Source organism: Fusarium redolens, assembly GCF_020744475.1.
Source record: "Fusarium redolens strain MPI-CAGE-AT-0023 chromosome Unknown BKA55scaffold_13, whole genome shotgun sequence".
Lineage (NCBI taxonomy): Eukaryota > Fungi > Ascomycota > Sordariomycetes > Hypocreales > Nectriaceae > Fusarium > Fusarium redolens.
This window is the reverse complement of record NW_025763676.1, coordinates 1,269,972-1,288,542: the sequence shown is the minus strand read 5'-3', so window position 1 is coordinate 1,288,542 and position 18,571 is coordinate 1,269,972. Positions and strand designations below refer to the sequence as shown.

The 18,571-nt window shown below is 49.8% G+C and overlaps 7 protein-coding genes across 7 annotated transcripts; 2 read left to right on the top strand and 5 right to left on the bottom strand.

The window, feature by feature from the left end:
- Positions 1-263: 263 nt before the first annotated feature.
- Positions 264-948, top strand: BKA55DRAFT_542405 (uncharacterized protein; the record flags this gene model as incomplete). The annotated part of the gene is made up of 2 exons (XM_046190482.1): positions 264-386; positions 436-948. The coding sequence occupies 2 exons, from the start codon at positions 264-266 to the stop codon at positions 946-948; spliced, it is 636 nt and encodes a 211-aa protein (XP_046046625.1).
- Positions 949-1,157: 209 nt separating this feature from the next.
- Positions 1,158-2,202, bottom strand: BKA55DRAFT_596463 (uncharacterized protein; the record flags this gene model as incomplete). The annotated part of the gene is made up of 3 exons (XM_046195949.1): positions 1,158-1,276; positions 1,400-1,795; positions 1,848-2,202. 3 exons carry the CDS (start codon positions 2,200-2,202, stop codon positions 1,158-1,160), a joined length of 870 nt encoding a protein of 289 aa, XP_046046624.1.
- A 305-nt stretch (positions 2,203-2,507) lies between these two features.
- On the bottom strand, positions 2,508-6,150 carry BKA55DRAFT_517960 (uncharacterized protein; the record flags this gene model as incomplete). The annotated part of the gene is made up of 5 exons (XM_046188231.1): positions 2,508-2,644; positions 2,696-2,911; positions 3,022-3,714; positions 4,010-4,016; positions 4,543-6,150. The coding sequence occupies 5 exons, from the start codon at positions 6,148-6,150 to the stop codon at positions 2,508-2,510; spliced, it is 2,661 nt and encodes an 886-aa protein (XP_046046623.1).
- Positions 6,151-6,884: 734 nt separating this feature from the next.
- Positions 6,885-7,970, top strand: BKA55DRAFT_693347 (uncharacterized protein; the record flags this gene model as incomplete). The annotated part of the gene is made up of 1 exon (XM_046199902.1): positions 6,885-7,970. One exon carries the CDS (start codon positions 6,885-6,887, stop codon positions 7,968-7,970), a length of 1,086 nt encoding a protein of 361 aa, XP_046046622.1.
- A 174-nt stretch (positions 7,971-8,144) lies between these two features.
- On the bottom strand, positions 8,145-9,077 carry BKA55DRAFT_112864 (Mss4-like protein). The gene is made up of 3 exons (XM_046184731.1): positions 8,782-9,077; positions 8,622-8,732; positions 8,145-8,570 (listed from the first exon to the last, which is right to left on the bottom strand). The coding sequence occupies exons 1-3, from the start codon at positions 8,831-8,833 to the stop codon at positions 8,320-8,322; spliced, it is 414 nt and encodes a 137-aa protein (XP_046046621.1). The 5' UTR covers positions 8,834-9,077; the 3' UTR covers positions 8,145-8,319.
- A 444-nt stretch (positions 9,078-9,521) lies between these two features.
- On the bottom strand, positions 9,522-11,588 carry BKA55DRAFT_576519 (major facilitator superfamily domain-containing protein). Its single transcript, XM_046193488.1, has 4 exons — positions 11,194-11,588; positions 10,928-11,140; positions 10,671-10,826; positions 9,522-10,617 (listed from the first exon to the last, which is right to left on the bottom strand). Exons 1-4 carry the CDS (start codon positions 11,371-11,373, stop codon positions 9,646-9,648), a joined length of 1,521 nt encoding a protein of 506 aa, XP_046046620.1. The 5' UTR covers positions 11,374-11,588; the 3' UTR covers positions 9,522-9,645.
- Positions 11,589-13,138: 1,550 nt separating this feature from the next.
- On the bottom strand, positions 13,139-17,008 carry BKA55DRAFT_112665 (uncharacterized protein). Its single transcript, XM_046184730.1, has 4 exons — positions 16,877-17,008; positions 16,199-16,560; positions 15,342-15,494; positions 13,139-15,088 (listed from the first exon to the last, which is right to left on the bottom strand). The coding sequence occupies exons 2-4, from the start codon at positions 16,510-16,512 to the stop codon at positions 13,486-13,488; spliced, it is 2,070 nt and encodes a 689-aa protein (XP_046046619.1). The 5' UTR covers positions 16,513-16,560; positions 16,877-17,008; the 3' UTR covers positions 13,139-13,485.
- Positions 17,009-18,571: the final 1,563 nt, after the last annotated feature.

The window sequence follows — 18,571 nt, the reverse complement described above, 5'->3', positions numbered from 1 at the left end:
GCGCCTACTGAGTGGTCTGTGACATGAAGAAGCCTTGTCGGGTTTTGTCAGCTAAGGCGGATTTAATGAGAAGCTAAGCCAAAGCAGCTGTTTGCTGTAACGGGAGAGATGGAGCGGTCGTGGCATTAAAAGGCGGGGGAGCTGTTGTTTTGAGTTTCCATCCATCATCATCTACTAGTCACTCCAACAATCCTATTGATCAAATCCTCAAACCTATCCATCTATCTACCTAGTAACTATATCGTATAACCGACACCAGCAACATGTCCGCCAACGATTATTACGGCAGTGGTAACAGTGGCTACGGTCAGCAGGGTGGTTATCCTCAACAGCAGAACTATGGCCAACCTCAAGGCTATCCTCAACAGGGCGGCTATCCCCAGCAGGTATGTTTCTCATCCCAACTCTCCTATTCCATCGCTAACAACATTACAGCAGCAGTACTCCCAGCAGCACTCCCAGCAGCACTCCCAGCAGCAACAACCCCAGGGTTACGGCTACAGCCAACAACAGCCTCAATACGCCTCCCACTCGCCTCAGCCTAGCTACGGCTCCCACGCTCCTCCCCAGCAGCAGTACGGCCAACAACCCACCTACGGCCAGCACGGTTCATCGTCCTATGCTCAACAACAGCACAACAACCCTCAATACGGTGCCCCTGCCTATCCCCAGGGCGGAGCTCCAGGACAATACCCTCCCGGCCAACCCGGTCCTGACGGTGATCGTGGCCTCGGAGCCACTCTCGTCGGTGGAGGTGCCGCTGCTTGGGCTGCGCACACCGCTGGAGGTGGTCTTCTAGGCAGTCTCGGGGCCGCTGCGGCCGGCGCCATTGGTGCAAATGTGCTCGAGAACAAGTTCAAGAAGGGCAAGAAGGACAAGAAACACAAGAAGGATAAGAAGCACAAGACCCGCGGCATGGACAGTAGCTCCAGCAGCGATTCTGACTAATGCTGGTTGTTCATGATGGGATATGGAGTTTAGGTGTCATAGCAATTATTTTAATTATTTTATATAGTTATTTGAGAATACGATGAATACTTGGTAACCTTTAACATAATGACATTTTTATAAGTGATAACGGACTAAAGCATATGCAATACTACATATCAGATTCTGAGTTCGCATCCTAAAAATAAGCTTATGCCAATGCCAAGCTTTCAAGCTTCTTGGCTAAAGTCATAGCTGTTTCCGAATCCTCGGTTCAAGTAACCCTCAAGCACAGCCTCCCTGCTCGCCCAATCCACTGGGACATGCAACCCCAGCTTTCCCTCTTTTTCTAGACCTTCTAGAATAGGCTTCACATCTTCACCCAGCTCAAGTCTCATTCTGTTCCTGAACCATGGTGCAAAGTGGATCATGGCGAGCATCACCCTAGTCTGTTGAGTAGTATTCGGCATACCAGCGTGCCAGAGTCTGAGATCGCGCACGATGATGCTGCCTTTCTTGATGACGGGCTGCAAAGGCGGCGAGATCTTTCGACGCTCGCGGAGGAGTTCTTCTCTGATGCGACTGCTGGCTCTCTCGCCATGTGTACCTTCTTGTGCATCTAGGCCAAACCCATTGTGGGTGCCAAGCCAGATCTCTGTGGATCCATTCTCTGGTGTAGTTGTGACCAGAGGAATATTGACAACGAGGGCGAAGGGATGGTCTGGGTGTGCAAAGTCTGCATCTGAATGAACAGGCTGGCGCTGAGGAGTCCCTCTAGGGAGAGTTGCCATTGCAGAATTAGCAGAGCAGAACGTCCACTTCGGCCGTGGGCCCATCACTGCAGTGGTGATTTGTGTGGCAATTGGGTCTTGAGTATGTAAGTCAGATGGGGTAGGACAGAGTCATCAAGATATGCTTACTTGTAAAGATAGAAGGGCTAAAGTATTCAGAAACAGGAGGAGCATCTTGCTGAATGTTCCCCTTGTTATAATTGAAAGGACCTTTATCACCTCGAGCCTGAAGGGTATGAGCATCCTCAGTCATCTTCCTGTTGAGGATGTCAATGTCCTCGTGAGGGACAACATCTTCTACAACAACTAAGCCGTCTCTGTGCATGTGTCGTACAGCTTTCTCGAGGCTTCTAGAGTCGAGTGTCCAGTTCTTTACTTCTTGAGCTGAAGGTCGAACCACTCCGACATGGGGAGGTTGTGTAACTGTTGCAAAGGTGCGTGCATGTTTCGCGAGGGCCGAGGAAAGTCTCTGGGCACGGAACATGATGAAAGAAATGGATAGAAAATTGTGATATTATTTGAATGAATTGAATTGAGTCTGAAGAAGTGTTTTCGATATTCCTGGGAGTGGATAGACCTCCTCATTTGTACTTGTAATGGGTAAACTTGGTGATGTGAGTTTCCCGAGCTCGGAAAACCTTTCCCCACTGGTATAGGTTCTCGGCCGCCACGATTCATCCGATACAACATCTTAACGTGAAGAGACTTATCGATGAGTCTGCTTCATGTAACATCTTTCCGCGGCTTTGGTAATAGTATCACGTTGCGGAGAGCCAAGACCTTGCCACCTTACTCCTGGCCCATCCCCCAGGATGCCTTTAGATCGCCAATGAGTCGCTCAACCGGCCATCCTATAGTTGATTTACATGCAAGAAGCTGCCGAATCAGCTCCTGTTGAGACGCCTCGGCTTTGATAAATCTTGCGCCTACTCAAACGTCAAACTCGTGATTACAGAGATATAAGATAGGATACTTACAAAAAGCTATTGGCCCGAATGCGTTTACCAGAACTGACGGGACCTTGGCAGTGAAAGCAATGCCGCAAATCTCAAGGGCAAAATTCTCTAGAAATTGTTCTTTGGAGTGAGCCTCGAGCTCAGGGAGATGAAGCCCACCCAAGTCCTCTAGACTTTTGGGAGAAGTGTAGATGCAGACTATTGTCATTGCGACGAGGTAGTAGTGAAGTATCGCAGCTATTCAGCATTAGGGACATGGCTGGTTCAGGCTTGGGAAGGACTTGGCTCACCATGGCAAGGCTGTAGGAACCAGATTGCAGGAAATAGATGAGATGTGACAATCTCACCCTGCAGTCTTGAGTAAGGCTTCGTGTGACGAGGGCAGGAATTCCGCCAGCATTTGAGGTCTTCCTTCACGTAGTCCCACTGAAGACCATCTGTGTCTTGTTTGAAAGACATATTGATTATCTTGCCCAGGATTAGAGTAATAGAGTTGAGATAATCTTGATCAGAACTATGCTGAATGATCAGTGGTGTACTCTCCAGGTTCATCTTCAACGGACACTCCTCAAATAGGCTGAATGTAATGTCCTCTCTGAGATAGTTCCAGAATCCTGCACCTAATAAACCTGCTTGTGGGATACCCGAGAGCACATCATGGAGTGAAGCCATGGAGTAAGCACCACGAAGATGCATATTGGGATCAACATCGCCATCAAGAATCTCGTATGAGCGCAAAAGACACGTCGCAGCCAGCGCTACACCTCGGCTGATGAGTTCATCGCCCGCATCCAAAGCGATAAGAAACTGGACACAGCGATGATGGTAGAATTCGGCGACTTGACGAAAACTTGGAGCTGATGTTTTACATGCATGCATTGAAGAGAGTGCGATGACAGCACAGAAGAGAAGAGGCTCCTCTAGAGCGATTGCCGGAACAACAAGGCCAAAGGAACATGTTGAGTCGCTGAGATCATACCATGCCGAGATAGTGGACGTGTAGGAGTGGAAGAGGCGTGCAATATTCTGATCTTGGAGAGCTTTTCGTGGAGTGTCGGGATTAGGTAATTCTTGATGATGGGCTTGTTGAGTAGTCAGCCAAGGAACCTAGGAAGAATGAGTGGATATACTGAAGCGTGTTGGCTTTTCTGATCTATCGCAGTAAAGACCGCTGGTTGTGCATTGCCCGCAGATTGGGAGTGCTTGATTGCCTGCTATAAGCATCAGAACAAGGTCTTGGAAATAGCGTCACTCTTACACTTTAGCTTGCGACGACGGCAAGTATTGCTTCATCCATGTTAGCTGAGCGATCTTGTTGGGAACAGTTAAGCTAACCATATGCCTTTCTTGGTAGGGCGCGGCATTTGAACATCAGATTCGAGCCATGAGTTGAGTATGTTCTATGCAGGAGTGAAGTGGACGTTGGTGATAATTGTTGGAGTCATTTCCGCTTTCATGATGGTGGGGTTTGCTTTAATTCAGCATTCGTACAAAGAATCAAGCCCCGTAAGTAGCCTCTTCTTGGCTTAAGGAACAATATAGAACTTGGTATCGCTTTTTATATCATTTCAAAAAATTGTGACAAAAGCAATTAAGCAGAAAGAGGCAATTGATAAGTCTGTTGGTCCAATCACGCTCATCACTAGCAACGAATCAATCATCCCTAAAGGTCATGTTGATCCAATCATTAAAAAGAGTCTAGACTATCTAATAAACTGTCGCAGTGTCTTTAAAACAATCTAGTCATCTATAGAAGCGAATCACAAACGACAGCATCCGACAGCATTCTCAACATCCCGTCTGCAATAACATGACGACTCGATAGGCACGTCTACAAAAGCCATAGCCGTCTTAAGCTGCTGCTTTACGACCCGCGCCTCCCCCTCAAGTCCCAGCTTCGCTGCACACTCGTGATAACCGTGGAGGGCCCAAACATTGTTAGGGTGATGCCTTGCCCTGAACAGCTTGTTATTCAAACCGAGATCGGTGCGGTATACGTCAGCAGCTTCTTCGATGCGGCCTTGTTCCATAAGGAGAGCGGCGTACGCATGGCGGGCGGGTTGCATCCACGCCCATGGCTCAGCGTATCGCAGACCGTCATCGAGATCAATTGACTTTCGAAGATGCTCAAAGGCAAGCTCAATATTGCCCCGTCGGTACTCGAGTTCGCCGTCAAGCATGGCCTCGGCCACAGCCAGGACATCAAGGCACTTGTTAGGATATTGTGTACGAGTCGGCGGCACACGAGCTTTAGCAGCGATAAAGAGCTCTCGCTGTTTAGCTGACTCCTCAACATTTCCCAGCGCCGCATAGGCAACACCCTTGGCATAGTGAATTGTCGCAGTTGTCACACAGAGCAGCTCCTGATCCGCAGGAAGGGGCATTTCAATAATCTCCTCCCATTTTCCAAAGCGGATCAGGATATGTGGACGAACTGATCTGAAAGTCTCTAGCCAGTCTGCCATCGGGGGCGACTCAATCCGCAGATCTTCGTCTGGAATCGCCACTTCCATTTGGTTCACTGCCTTGATCGAGACACCATACTGGCCAGCAAACATGGCAGCGTAGATGAGTGAATGGTAGTCGTGCATACGGTAGATGGTGTAGAAGTCACCGCCACCACGAAGTGACACAAACTTCTCATCAGCTATGACAGCCTTTGCATTAGCAGATATGGCTCGTCGATAGTCTCCGATGAGGATGTCGAGATGCGAAGGCATGTGAGCCAGGTGGCCTGCTTCATTCGCCAGTCTGCGAAGATGCTCTGCTGCAAGGAGACCCTTTTCAGGCTCGGTCGACATCTCGGTGACGTGAATGTAGGCGTGCAAGAGTCCGATGTGCTCATACCCGCCCTCCTGAGCGATACCTCTTTCAAGAGCTTCTTGAATCTCGAGGACCTCAGAGCCAGGTGCAGGCTTCCCTGTTCGGACGTCCCACAGAGCCCATGGCGTGAGATTCATGAGTGCATCGGCGTACAGGGTTGCGATATCGAGATCATCTTTGAACTCTTTATAAACAGGTCTCATAGCTTCCGCGTAGGCGCTGTTCCAACTCCTTGCATGATTTGTGTCGTTCTCATCCTTTGGGAAGCGATGTCGAATGGCACCAGCAAGTGCTCGCTCAACGGGACTCGCTTTTGAGGCTAGAGCTTCAGCATTTTTGCAAGCCTCAAGACCTTTCAAAGTGGTGTGCTTAAGATCGTTCCGGTCGAATGCTTTCCATGGCTTGTTGTAGTTGGGACCAAGAGCAAAGGCAAGGCCCCAATATGCGAGGCAACATTCCGGGTCAATTTCTATGGCCCTTTCAAAACAGCGCTCTCCTTCGGCATGGTTGAAAGCGTAGCACCAAACGATGCCGTCTTCGACCCATCTTTTGGCCTCTGGCTTAGTGGTAGTAACGTCACGAGTGAAGGGCGGGAGAATAAACTCTTGTCCGTGAGAGTCATCTGACTTGTGTGTAGACTGTGATGGCCCCATTTTGAACAAGCCAAGAAGTATAAAATGGGAAATGGCTGTCAATAGTAAACCCCTTGTAACTTAAGACGTGTTTAGATGTTGATGGTTGCTTGTCTTCGGGAGATCGCCCTGATAACTTGTGGAGAAGCTGAGAATGCCCCACTCTTGGCTTGTACAACGTCAAATCAGCAATCAGTGACGTGCGTGCCAATGGCCGAATACGGAGTATAGAAGTGAATGGTGATAATCAAGAATGAAGAGAGGATTCTTATAGAGACCCAGAACGAAGAAGGATGTCAGAATCTGAGATAAGACATCCTGCCCCCGTAAGCCAATCTCCAGAGAAACAGCCACTAATAAGTGATCCATACACCGCTGTAAGCTCATGTGATGCAGGCACAGGATATAAGACTTGGGCTTGTTGTGATGCAGAATTTAGGGTTTTTAGGCTACATTTAGTCTAAGCATTTCATTCAACTAACGCCCGAAAGCCAGTCCGTGTCTTTGAAGGGTTGTAGTTAGTGTCTCGTGTCAGCATACATCTTGTCTCTGTAGAAAATCCAATCACAAGCACAACGATACTTGGTCATCCATGAAGCCAAGTCAAACAGAATGAATCATTCTGCTGCTGTGGCGTGTTAAACTTGGAGTCAATTACACGTGAGCCAGGCCACGGAAACTCTAAGCCACTATCGACAAGTTATAATATGTCTCTCCCCTTCTCCGTGTTCCTATTGATCTTATCAAACACAAACATGCACAAACTACTCAGGCGTTTCTTTAATCGCCTTCGACGGAGACCCGTTCTAAAAGAGCTGAAAGAAGATGCCCGGGGAGATCTCACTTGCATCTCGCCTGAGGTCATCCTAGAAGTCGCCGAGTTCCTCCCCAATGGCTCGTTAATCTCGCTCAGCCTTACCTGTCACGCCTACCACGCTCTTCTTTCGGGGGTCACCCGCAATGTCAAACTTGAAGGAATGGAGTTGGAAGAGTTCCTGCAGGTGTTGGAGAAGGATTGCGCCAGCTCGTACTTTTGCTATACCTGTGTGAGGCTTCACCAACGGGACCAACGAGGGGAAGTTGACCCCTGCAAGTGCTACAAATGGGGTTGTAGAAAGAACTGTGTGTACCACTTCCATTTTTATCTGTGGATCGGCTCCGGTTCGATGATAAAATATCCCGACGTGCGACTTATCATGAATCGCCATTTCAACGGCCCTACCCATGGACTCCCCCTCGACACGATCAACCACCAAGGACCAGTCTTGCGATACGGAGATGGCGGCATGAGGCAATGGACGGCCCATGCTCGTATAATTCGAGACGAACTCTTCGTACAGAGGACTCTGGTAGCCTGGATTCCAAATGACCTCCCATCCAAGAGGCCTATTGATCGCGTGGATATCCCGATTTGCCTTCATGTTAGAAGCATTTACACAAACTTCGCGGATGAATACCTCTACACAGCCTGTTATGGTCTACCAGAGTTGGCAGATGTATCGACGACCTTCAACGGCTGCGATAACTCATTGGGGTCGTGCCCCGTCTGCTTTACTGACTACTCCATAACTATATGTCCGGAGAGTCGCCAGCGGCAAGGCTGGCGCATAAATGTAGTGAGTTACCAGCAGCTTGGTGCTTGCCGATCCCCTTATGATTGGAAGTGGAGGCTTGCTGCCGAAGACTGCATTTGGAACGAACCAAGATGCCGGACCCAGGAGCCGGGGCTCGTACGACAGCGTTGGATGTGTCAAGATGGCTTCATCCAACCAGAGGGAAAGTATGTCGGCAAGGCTCGCAGAACGAGTGGTAGTCTCCTTGGATCGAGGCGCTGTCCTTGAGGAGGCTGCTGCCAATTTGCACCAGAATGTAAAGAGCACTATACCGCAGAAGAGAACCACCGGCCTGACCGTTCCAAGATTGGAATTACTCGGTGGTATCCAATCGAGGTTTAACAGACGAAGTGCTTTATCTGGCAGAGAAAATGAGAGTGAAGGCCACGTTCTTCCAAACGCCTTTGTTGCGATACTGTTTCATATGAACTGCCTCATAACAAGAATCAATTTGGGGTTACAATCGGACTAATAAACGAGGGACGCAGCCCTGGAGAACAACATCGCCATTCAAGGCTATATACCCAACTCCGCATTCACACATACGACCTATGTCCATCTCCCACAACCCCCAATCTTAGCCAAAGAGGTGCTCCTGCTTGGCACCCTCAGCAGCCTGCAGGTAGCTAACACGATCACGGCAGTAAAACTCGACATTGATCTTGTTGTCGAGGTTGGCCTTGCCGTTGTCAAGACCACCAGCCTTGATGATGATCTTGCCGGGCATGACGTCGAGGCGAGTGTAGAGGCTGGAACCGCAGTCACCACAGAAGAAGTGATGGTTTATCTTACCAGAGGCGCCGGTAACATCGTACTGCTTGGGAGATCCTGGAATACATCAGTGTCTGCTCGTTACAGAAACTCGGATTGAGGCCATACCTTTAGTGACAGAAAAGTCATCCTCAGCGACAACAGCGTTGGAAGTAAAGGCACCGCCAGTCCACTTCTGGCAATCGATGCAGTGGCAGAGGGCCGTAATAGCAGCGTCGCCTATCTAGTCAGATGATTTCGTATAATATGATTGGTTCGAAGAACTTACTGTCGCTCTTGTAAGCGATAGCACCACACATGCAACTGCCAGTAAGAGCCATTGAATAACAAATTAAGCACGAAGCTAGCGTGTCTTTGGAAAAGTGTAGGCTATCAAGGTGCCTATGAGACAATCTGTGGAGTGAAGAAGCTCTCAAGGTTCTCGGACATGGGATATATATACTTGAGTAGATCTCCGCACAATGGGGGCAGTGAGTAATGGTTTCTACGATCGTCCTAGCAAGTTAAGCAAGAGCGGGAGCTAGTTTGGAATATTACTTCATCGCCAAGTGGAGAGCTATTCTGCGACAATATTTCATTCGCTTTGGAGCTATGTCGGAGGCTTGAGGGGTAAACAGCTGAACTCCCTTCCTCCGGAGGATTCAAACGAGTTTTGACACTATTGGTATTAATGAAACTCTTTACAGACTCGGTCAGCTGAGTGAAGTTTGGAATCAACGTGTTGATTCAAAATGTACTATGTAACTATCTTCGGGTCCGCGTTTGAGAGTGGGGAAATGCGTATCCGGATAACAGGTTCCCCAGACGTTTTACGCACCATGATTGATCCAGAAAAAGGCGGAGGAATTAACTAAGAATTCCGAAACGAATTGGATCAACTGATATTCTGGGGAAATGGTCATGAATGCTTGGCGTAGACTACCGACATCCGGTCCACCGGTGCGGGGAATGCCATGAGGAATCATCACCGACGATCCGGCATATCAAGTACAACGAAGCATTAGAATATCTCATGAATTTCATAACTATCTCTGGACTAACATCAAGAACTAGATTCCTGCAGAATTGCACCTTGGTCATCATTGCAGAACACCTCAGCCATTCATGCCTTCTCCCAGTCATCCCACTACATCTAATCCCGTAGGTGGACAACCTCGGGCTTCTCACTGCTGATCCTACCAGTTTCCTCATCATCACGCCCATGATGGTCAGCGTTCTGCTCCAGAGCCCGGTCACCCATGGCCTCTCTGGCATCAGAGTCGTGAGCAACATCGAACTTGCCCCTCAAGTTCTCAGGACCGATAAACGTCAAAACAATGACGTACACGTATACACAAGCCATAAAGATACATATCACTTTTCCGTAGTCGTAGCGAGTCTCGCCTTCAGCATTATCGGGAAGAGGGAAGTTCTCGCCGAGACGGGCCTCGATGGTCGATGAAGCTGAAGACACAAGGTTACCAAGTTGGTAAGATGTACCGACGACGAAAGTACGGAAAGCACCTGGAGATAATTCCATGAGATGAATGGGAATGACACCCCAAGCTCCCTGTACACAGAATTGTTGGAAAAATGCCGCAGCAATAATTGAAGAGTCGCGGACGAAAGTATAGGGATAGAGCAGGGCGCCGCCGACGATACAGCACGCGATGATGCTGATTCGACGACCAATAGATTGGCTGCTGAAACCAACGACAGTGCCACCAAGCATAGCTCCCAAGTTGGCCACAACCTGGGTAACAGTGACCTTGTTCTTGGAAAAGTTGAGCTGGTTCTCCAACATGGTAGGATACAAGTCCTGGCTACCGTGGCTCATGAAGTTGAAGCCCGCCATGAGAAGGACGAGGTATACCAGCAGAAGCCAATGATGCTTGAGAGCAACTTTGCCTTCTTTGATGAAAACCTTTCCTTTGCCATCTGCACCAGCAACCTCTCGTGCGCGTTGGCGTTCTTGGTAGGCTTGTGTCTCGGGAAGCATCAGACGAGCGATGATGAAGAGGACGGGGGGACAAGCGCCGAACCAGAAGAGAGGGCGCCAGTCGTGAGAGGTTGTGTCGACGAGACCGCGAGCAAATGCGGCACATAGAAGGTATCCGAAAGCATACTACAACAATTAGTTAGTGTGAACCTCAGTTAGGCGGTGACATTGTTACTTACACCTTGCTGGAGCATACCACTCATAAGACCACGTGCTTCCTCAGGACAATCTTCGAGAGCAGTGGCGGCAGCATTACCATAAAGACCACCCATGGCAACACCGAAAAGGGCTCTGCAAGCTAGAAACTGCTGGTAGGTTTGACAGAAACCGGTACCCTGATTTTTCGTCAGCGACTGTTCGGACATATCTCGTAGATCTCTTGGCATCGCTCTTGCCAAGCCCACTGTGACAGGGGTGTCCGTAGGGCTGCACTTACAAGTTCAAGAACAATGAAGAGAAGATTGTTAACCACGAATGGCCACTTTCGGCCGTATCGATCGCTCGCGATACCGAAGGCGATAGAGCCAACGGATCGAAACATGAGAACGAGGGTGATGCCCCATGTGATGTCGGTCTTGGATTTGTCGAATGTCTTGCTCAGACTTGTGACAGAGAGAGATACGGAGAAGAAATCGAATGCGTCCCATGTCTGTATGTCATTAGTTAGTCGCAACGGAGTCTCATTCAAGAGATGGAGCGTACCCAGGCCGCGAAGGCGACAAAGAAGAATGCCCATTGCTGGGAGTTCAGCATGCGCACGAGCTTTATGGGATTCGGCACATTGTGCATGGGAGGTTTGAGCGAGGAGAATCTGGTGACTGCGTAACGACCTGGGGACATGCCCTCATGAGGTGCGCGAGTGTTGTACTCGTCTTGAGTCATTGTGAGTTTCTGTTATCGTACAAGAGGTTGTAGGTGTTGATGGGTATCAGAAGACGTCTAGATGACGTTTGTGGAAGTGACCCTCTTGGGCTACGAGTTGGCGTTGAGTGCTATCAACAACGAACTGGTATAAATGGAAGGAAGTCACCACGATGGATGTGTATGAATGTGAGTGAGTATCAGTAAGACACACAATCAAGGCTGTCAGACATATCGAAAGACAACCCTTCTCCAAGCGAGGATCATCCTCACTTATATACTCTTCCCCATCTCCCCCAACTTGACCAACTCCTCCAAAACTTAATGCACCATCTCCGAACCGTGAGCGAATATCCCACGAACCTATCATACCCTTACGATACTAGCATCAACAGGGATCAGAAGAGTCGGGGGTCCCCATAATTCGCAGATTAGAGGGTGCCGGTTCCGGAGACGTGATGTTTTGATTCGGCATCTACGAGGTAGTGCTGCAGATCTCGGTGTTGGGTGTTGCAAAGACAGGGATCTCTGCTGTTGTGTGCAATCGTCGCTGAGATCCACGTTACATCACACGGTGAAAGATTTCCTAGGAAGTCTCTGTTGCGATATCTCAGCTTGTGTAAGCCAGCTCGATTTGTGATTACTCCCATGAGCAACTCTCATCGAAGCAACGCAAGTCAACAACATCAAAATACCTTCTTTATCTTTCTATTCTCAAGTCCCCGGACGTAGTTGCCTTCCCCTCACGACTCATAGACTAGACGTGCCTCCTCCGCACTACTCAAACCTGGAGAAGGCTTCTTCTCTCTCCAAGTGTCAGTCCCCGCTTCATTCCCGGCACACGACGGCCGATAAAGTGGGGAGAGATGCCCGGAGCTATTCTGGTTTGAGTAAGCGGCTCCTGGTGAAATCGGCAATCCGGCATCTGAAGTGGAGCCTATGTGCCTACAACTTGACATCACCAGCTAACATCACTCAACTTGCACTTTTGATCAAAGGCCATTTTGAGGAAGAATACGGGACGAATGACTCAGAAACACCAATATCATTCGATAGATTCATCCCTAGAAATTTACGCAATCATCGTATACCAATTAAACACCAACATCAAGTCTCATCCCTCAGCACTGACCCCAAGCTCAACCCTCCTCCATGCCCATCCACAGCTTATTTGTTTCCACAAGCTTGTTTCCCCAGAAAATCCCTCTTACTCAATACTTGCGCCCGCTGATCCCTCTAGCCTGTCAGCTAAACCTTTTCCAATCCATCGTTTCAAGCTTGAATGTAACCGAAATCCAACCTCTTGCCGGTCCTTCCAGAAGCCTTCTAGAAGCGTGATGCTTCGTCATTCCAGCTACCACATCACGAACCCTCCACGTTACTTTACATCATTCCCGACTCCCCGAATTACAAGGGCTCTAGTTGCGAGCCTCGTTTAAAACCTGGTTACCGGGCTTGCCATATTATCTGTCAGTTATCAACAATTTCATAGCTGTAAGTTATCCTCGGCAATGCTTCTAAAGTACAGACAGCTTTGCTGGTTGAAGATAGTGAAGTGGATGTGATTGGTGTCTACTGCCCACTAGCTTACGTCCTTCACAACACTACCGTGAATACGTTGGTTCGTCATTCAGGGATATCGAGATGGACACTATCAGACCATGACGGGTGAACTCGGGCTGGTGTAAGTCAAAGTTCATCTAGAACCCTAGTAGCCAGATACACAACAGGAAGCTCAGACCAAGAGTCCCTTGAGAGTTTCCTAGCCTCAGAACAACCTCGACATGCTTAGTGCTCGGATAGGTTCTATCCTATAAGAGGGTCGGTTACATGCACTTCACAGCAAACATGGGTTGTGATTGTTGGCGTCTCGAAAGAAAGGAAACACCGACTTCTTGAATATATCGACTGGGTACCTGTAGGTACCAAAAAAAGACTCTCTCCCCAACGCCCTTCCAGGGTATATTGGGTATTCCTTCGCAACCTAGTCCTACAAAAACCCTGGCAACTCTCTTGTTAATGTACCAATCCCCCGGCTTCACCATTATGATCTTGCATCTGCCCAAAATTTGATACCAATCGCTTAAGACCCTCATTATTTCTGTTGAAGATTATTCATAGCTTCGTCATTCACTAAACACCTCCGCCCATAAAAGCCGCAAGATCGTCGAGATCAAGGAGTTGTCGCTCAAAGGCTTGGCAAAGCTCTGGTGCAGTCATATCCTGGCTCGTTGTCTGTCCATCCTGAGGAGGCACAATCCCATTTGCCATTTCTGGGCTAGGCTGCTGTTTGATATCAGGTACAGTTCCGTGGGTTGTATTGGACGGTGGTGGCGAAACTGTTGTTGGGGTGGATGCTCCCCCAGAGCCGTTGATGGTTGTAACGCCGGGTCGTCTTGCCAGAACAACAGGAGGTTCACTGTCGCCACGCACCGACTCTGAAACAGATCGAGGATTACCTTGGCCTGAGACGCTACCTGCGTGGTTGGTTTGCTGGTCATAGTCCATCGCATCCGGGTTGGTGTCAGCATTGGATGAGATTTCGTCCTTAACACCTGCACCGTGAGATGTCGAGCCATGGCGCAAGGAGCCACCATTGGCGGCCGCAGCATCGTTGTTAAGCACCCTTTGCATAACGGTGAGATGTCGAAGCCAGCTACCCATGAGAGGCCAGTTCTCAGTGCCATCACTCATAAACCGTAGACCATCCTTGACAATATGAGCGGCGGTCTCGACAGCATTGGGCGGTGTGAGACCCTTTAGAGACAGGTAGGCGACAGTGGCACTGGCTGTAAAGGCTGAAAATAGCATGAAAATCGGGAAGCAAGGGGTGTGGTCCTTCTCAGAACCTGCCTCGACAGCGGTTAGTAGCGAGATCGTGCCGTGACAGGAAGTAAAGAGCCGATCAATGATATCGTGACATCGAGCGTTAAGGCGGAATGACTCTAGGTTAAAGTTGACTGAAGTAACTTCTTGCAACAGGCGCCTTCGATGAACAAAGATCGTTGCGCAATGTAGGAGGCAGTGAAGCATGGCAAAGGTGTAGCCAGAGCCCATCGTCATATGTAGGTTGATCTGGCCCGGCTTGTCCACAAACTGCATGGGCAAAGAAGCTCGGAGACCCTCGATCTTGGCGATTAAATCGCCACAGTCCTCCTCGCGGAAACTCGCGAGAGTAGTGGTGGTAAGCATTCCGACAACATCGCGCCAGATTGTCGATGCCAAGACGATATAACCAAACTCTCCAATCTCGGATGGTGGTTGGCCCGGTGGAACAGCGGTAGGATCAAGCTGCTGTCGCAGGGTCTTGACAAAGACAGCATTGCCGAAGGCAAAGTTAATGTCCGAGCAAGGCAAAGGCACATCTGCAGTGTCGTGGGGAGAGAGTGCGGCGAAACGTCCCGGTGTGCTGGTGAGAAGGCAATCCAATATGTAAATTAGCCAAACAGTACGCCGGAGAGATTCATCCCGCAAAAACATGTCGCCCTCCGGAGACGCATGGTGGCTGTTCAAGATGCGGTACATCTGCACCATGCGTGCCGCTTGCCCCAAGTAGATGTAAGCACGAACAGCATTTCGCGAGCCCCATTCGTGGATAATGATCAAGCACAGAGCCTGAATGTCGACTAGATTGGGATGGTCCAAGTTTTGGTTGATGAGCGTCATGGCCTTTGCAGCAAATGTCTCTGCAGCTTGAGTAGGACCTCCATATCGGCGGATTAGACTCGGAGAGCTCCTAGAGACAGCATCATGTTAGCGGTGGGACTTTGGCATCAAAATGACGTCTAGATCAGTGACTTTAGGCATTGCGGCCCTTGATATTGAAGAGAAAACAGGCTGTGATTCGAAATGCCGTGATTCGGGAAGCCTCGGCTCAAATCCGGACTACGGTGTATCGAAGCTCAAACCGGTGCGACCGTCACCGGTCGGTGGATCCACATACCGGGGAGTGAGCGTGTGAGGGATACGACAAAACAAGAGAAACGTACCTGGCGGCACAAGTCAAAAGACCGTAGACCAAAGCAGCATCCAAAGACGCGCTCTTCAACTGTTGGACAAAAGAGGGCTTGTGAAACGCAACGCAAGCTGGAAATGTCTTCGATACAACACGCTCACACTCCGCGATCAGTTCGGGAGTGAGCCTAAGAACTGCAGTTAGCGAAACTGAAGGAAACAGACTGGGAATGTGGTCTAGGGGGTGGCACTGCCCGTCTCAACCTCCAGGGCCTGCGCTTCAAAGACCCAAGAATTCAATCAAGCTCCGGCGTGTATCTTTTGAGAGTTCAATTCAAGATTTCAGGAAGCCACAACGAACAGTGAAATATGGTCCAAGTCAAGTCCGGGCTCATATCGTCTCAAAAGATACAACTCTGGAGTTTTACAGAAGACTGTGTGATTCTCGGGGGCTCCCCGTAAGCCGACGGCGATAAAGTGGGTCGCGCGATCGGGGAGAGCAACCAAAGAAGCGCGGGCGCGGGTTGTGGTAATGAGAAATGGGGAACAGGGCAGGGGTACGGTTCCGGCTAAGGGGCTGATGGAGGCATGTCGAGTGGGCGGCTAGCCACTCGGGCAAGAAGACGAAGCAGCCTGAGGGTGCCAAAGTCTTATGATGAGACGAGACAGGGAAGCGAGGCGAAGATGACTCGTCTGCCGGTCCACCCGGGGTTAAGAAGTGCAGTTTGACAAGACAACTGGAAGATGCCGCATCTGTCGGCGCTGTTGATGCTGAGGCGCGACAGCGAGGGCTGTGATAAGACCCGAGTGTGGGGAAATGGTTGTCGGAGAATAGCAACGACAGAAGAAATAGGACAGAAACGATAGACAACAAGGAAAATGGACGACATACTTATCGGAACCTGTTTGCACATGACGAGCAGCACTGGAGCCTACCACGGGCTGTCGCGCTTCAGCAACAACGCCGGGTCCGGCAGCAGGAAGACTGTCGCGAGGTGGCCGGTGAGGGTTGGCGTGTCGCGCTGGGCTTTGACCATGGTGATGAGCCATACTCTCTGAAGGTAGATAGCAGTCATGCATTCCCTTTGCGCAGTTCTTGCATGGTGCTCGGCCATTCTCATAAACGCATTTAGTCTTCCCTTTGCGACAACGCACGCAAGCGCCGCCAGCCCTGAGGGCGGTAGAGCGTACAACGCCAGACGACATGGTCAGCCGCGGGCTATTGGAACTGTGAGTCTGAGGAACGATTGACGGCTATAGGGGTATTGGTAAGTTAATGTTGCTGAAGATGATGAAATGGCAGCGAAAATGGTTGATGAAAGGAAGAAATTCTCGGGGTGGGCTCCGTATGAAAATAACGGCAGAGGACCGGAGGGCCCCGTGTGAGGAAGGAGGAGGCAAGCGAGGCCGAACGGAAGGAACGCGTGAATTTGGGGGATTTTCGGGCGGCTGAACAAGGCGGGAGCCACTACCACGACTCCCACATCAAAATGGTAAAAAGTGAAGAACAGAACAAGAGATAAAACGTCTGTTGCTGTTGCGAATTCAATAGAAAGAGTAGCTTACGCACTCGTTAGGAGAGTTGGTAGGCGAAAACAACCGAAATGGCGGCGCCGTGCGATCGGATGAAGGAGAGGACCCAAGCCCGGGGCGATCAAACTAGGTCGGAGAGGCTTCACCTAAGTCCGGCTGTCCAGGCAATTCGCACACAATGTCCAGACAACAGCAGAAAAATGGAAATAACAGTCTCAGACTACTATGAACAGTAGAAACAAGACCTTTCACAAAGAAAAATATCGCGTGTATGGGGCGGGATGTGAGGAAGTGGAAATGAAGAGGAGAAGGGGGCGGAGGAAGCGGAGGTGACTGGCAAGGCAAAAGCATGAGAGCGACAAAGCGGACAGGACAGCCTGAAGACAAAGGCAGGAACATCAACAAAAGAGGCAGAAGAAACGGGGGACGGAGAACGGGAAACGGAGGAGAGCCACGGGGGTGTGTGGGTCGTAAACCGACAGGGCACAGGTTGAAGGAAATCCGCACCCGAATGTTACAGGCCTTCGACCACTGAGCATGTAGCAGTGAAGCATCTAAGGTCTGTTCGAAAGACATGAATAACTCATAAGTAATCGCCATAGGCTACAGCGACTATGTATTAGACTTATACCTGAGGAAGCTTAAAGACGGATAAAACCCCACGATTCAACAGGTATCATTCAAGGTGTAGCTATTTTATTGTAACCCCCATGGAAATGAAGCTTGGAAATCATGCTCGGCCGCTGCCCGCACCGCAAACCAAACTCAGCGCTACGGCCTCTCGGCTTCGGGTTCTCAAGGGGGCCGTAGTGCCATCGCCGTGCAATGGCTGAGTCTTGAGAAGCCTAATTGGGTATATAAATAGAGGCGCAAGGTATCAAGGAAATGATGGAAACTATTCGTGAGTAGATAGGAAGTGGCCATCATCAAGCTTTCACATTCTCCTCTTGACAAAGATGGTCTGGTCATAAACATCTCACCAAGCATCCGGGCTCCATACTCCGGCGTTTAAAACGGTAGCGGGGCCACCCACGGAGTCTACAACAGCCTGATGAATTGAAACAAAGAACAAGCAAGCAATCAAAACGCGGGCGCAAATAAGGTATTCAAATCGCGACCAGGAACGAGATACGTACCTGCTGTATGTGCATGTCACACCGTCCTGCGCAGGTCGACGCATGAAATTGTCGCGAGGTTTCATCACAGTCGCTACGATCTGACTATCCCCAGAATCCCCAGGACTGATCATAATAAGCCTCTCATTTGACAGACAGCTTGGTCGATGTAACCGCAGTGGCATCAGCGGCATCATCGTCTGCAGGGCAGAGATGGGTCGTTTTTCGGTTGTTTTTGGCGACGCGCCCCAAGCATCGGTATACCCGGGGCGTCGGAAATGTCGGAGTTCCAACATTGATTAAGCTTCATCCTCCTCCGATCATCACACGTCGACCGTTGTAGAGACAGGAAATATGAGTTCCTTGAAAAGCACGGTTGTTTGACGCCCGAATTCCAACGTTGTGAAACCCGTAAAAACTGGTGGCGATGCCGATTTTATTCGCGCCGTCACCGGGGCTTAGTGGTTTTCATTTCCCCTTCCCCAGGCCGAACCGCCCGAGGTTCCCCCTTGGCATTCACCATTCACCGCCGACATTGTTCCCCCGGACGCTCACCACAGTGCACACAAATTTGATGTCAGAAATGGCGGGTGGGATGTTCGGCAGTCTCAGTCTCC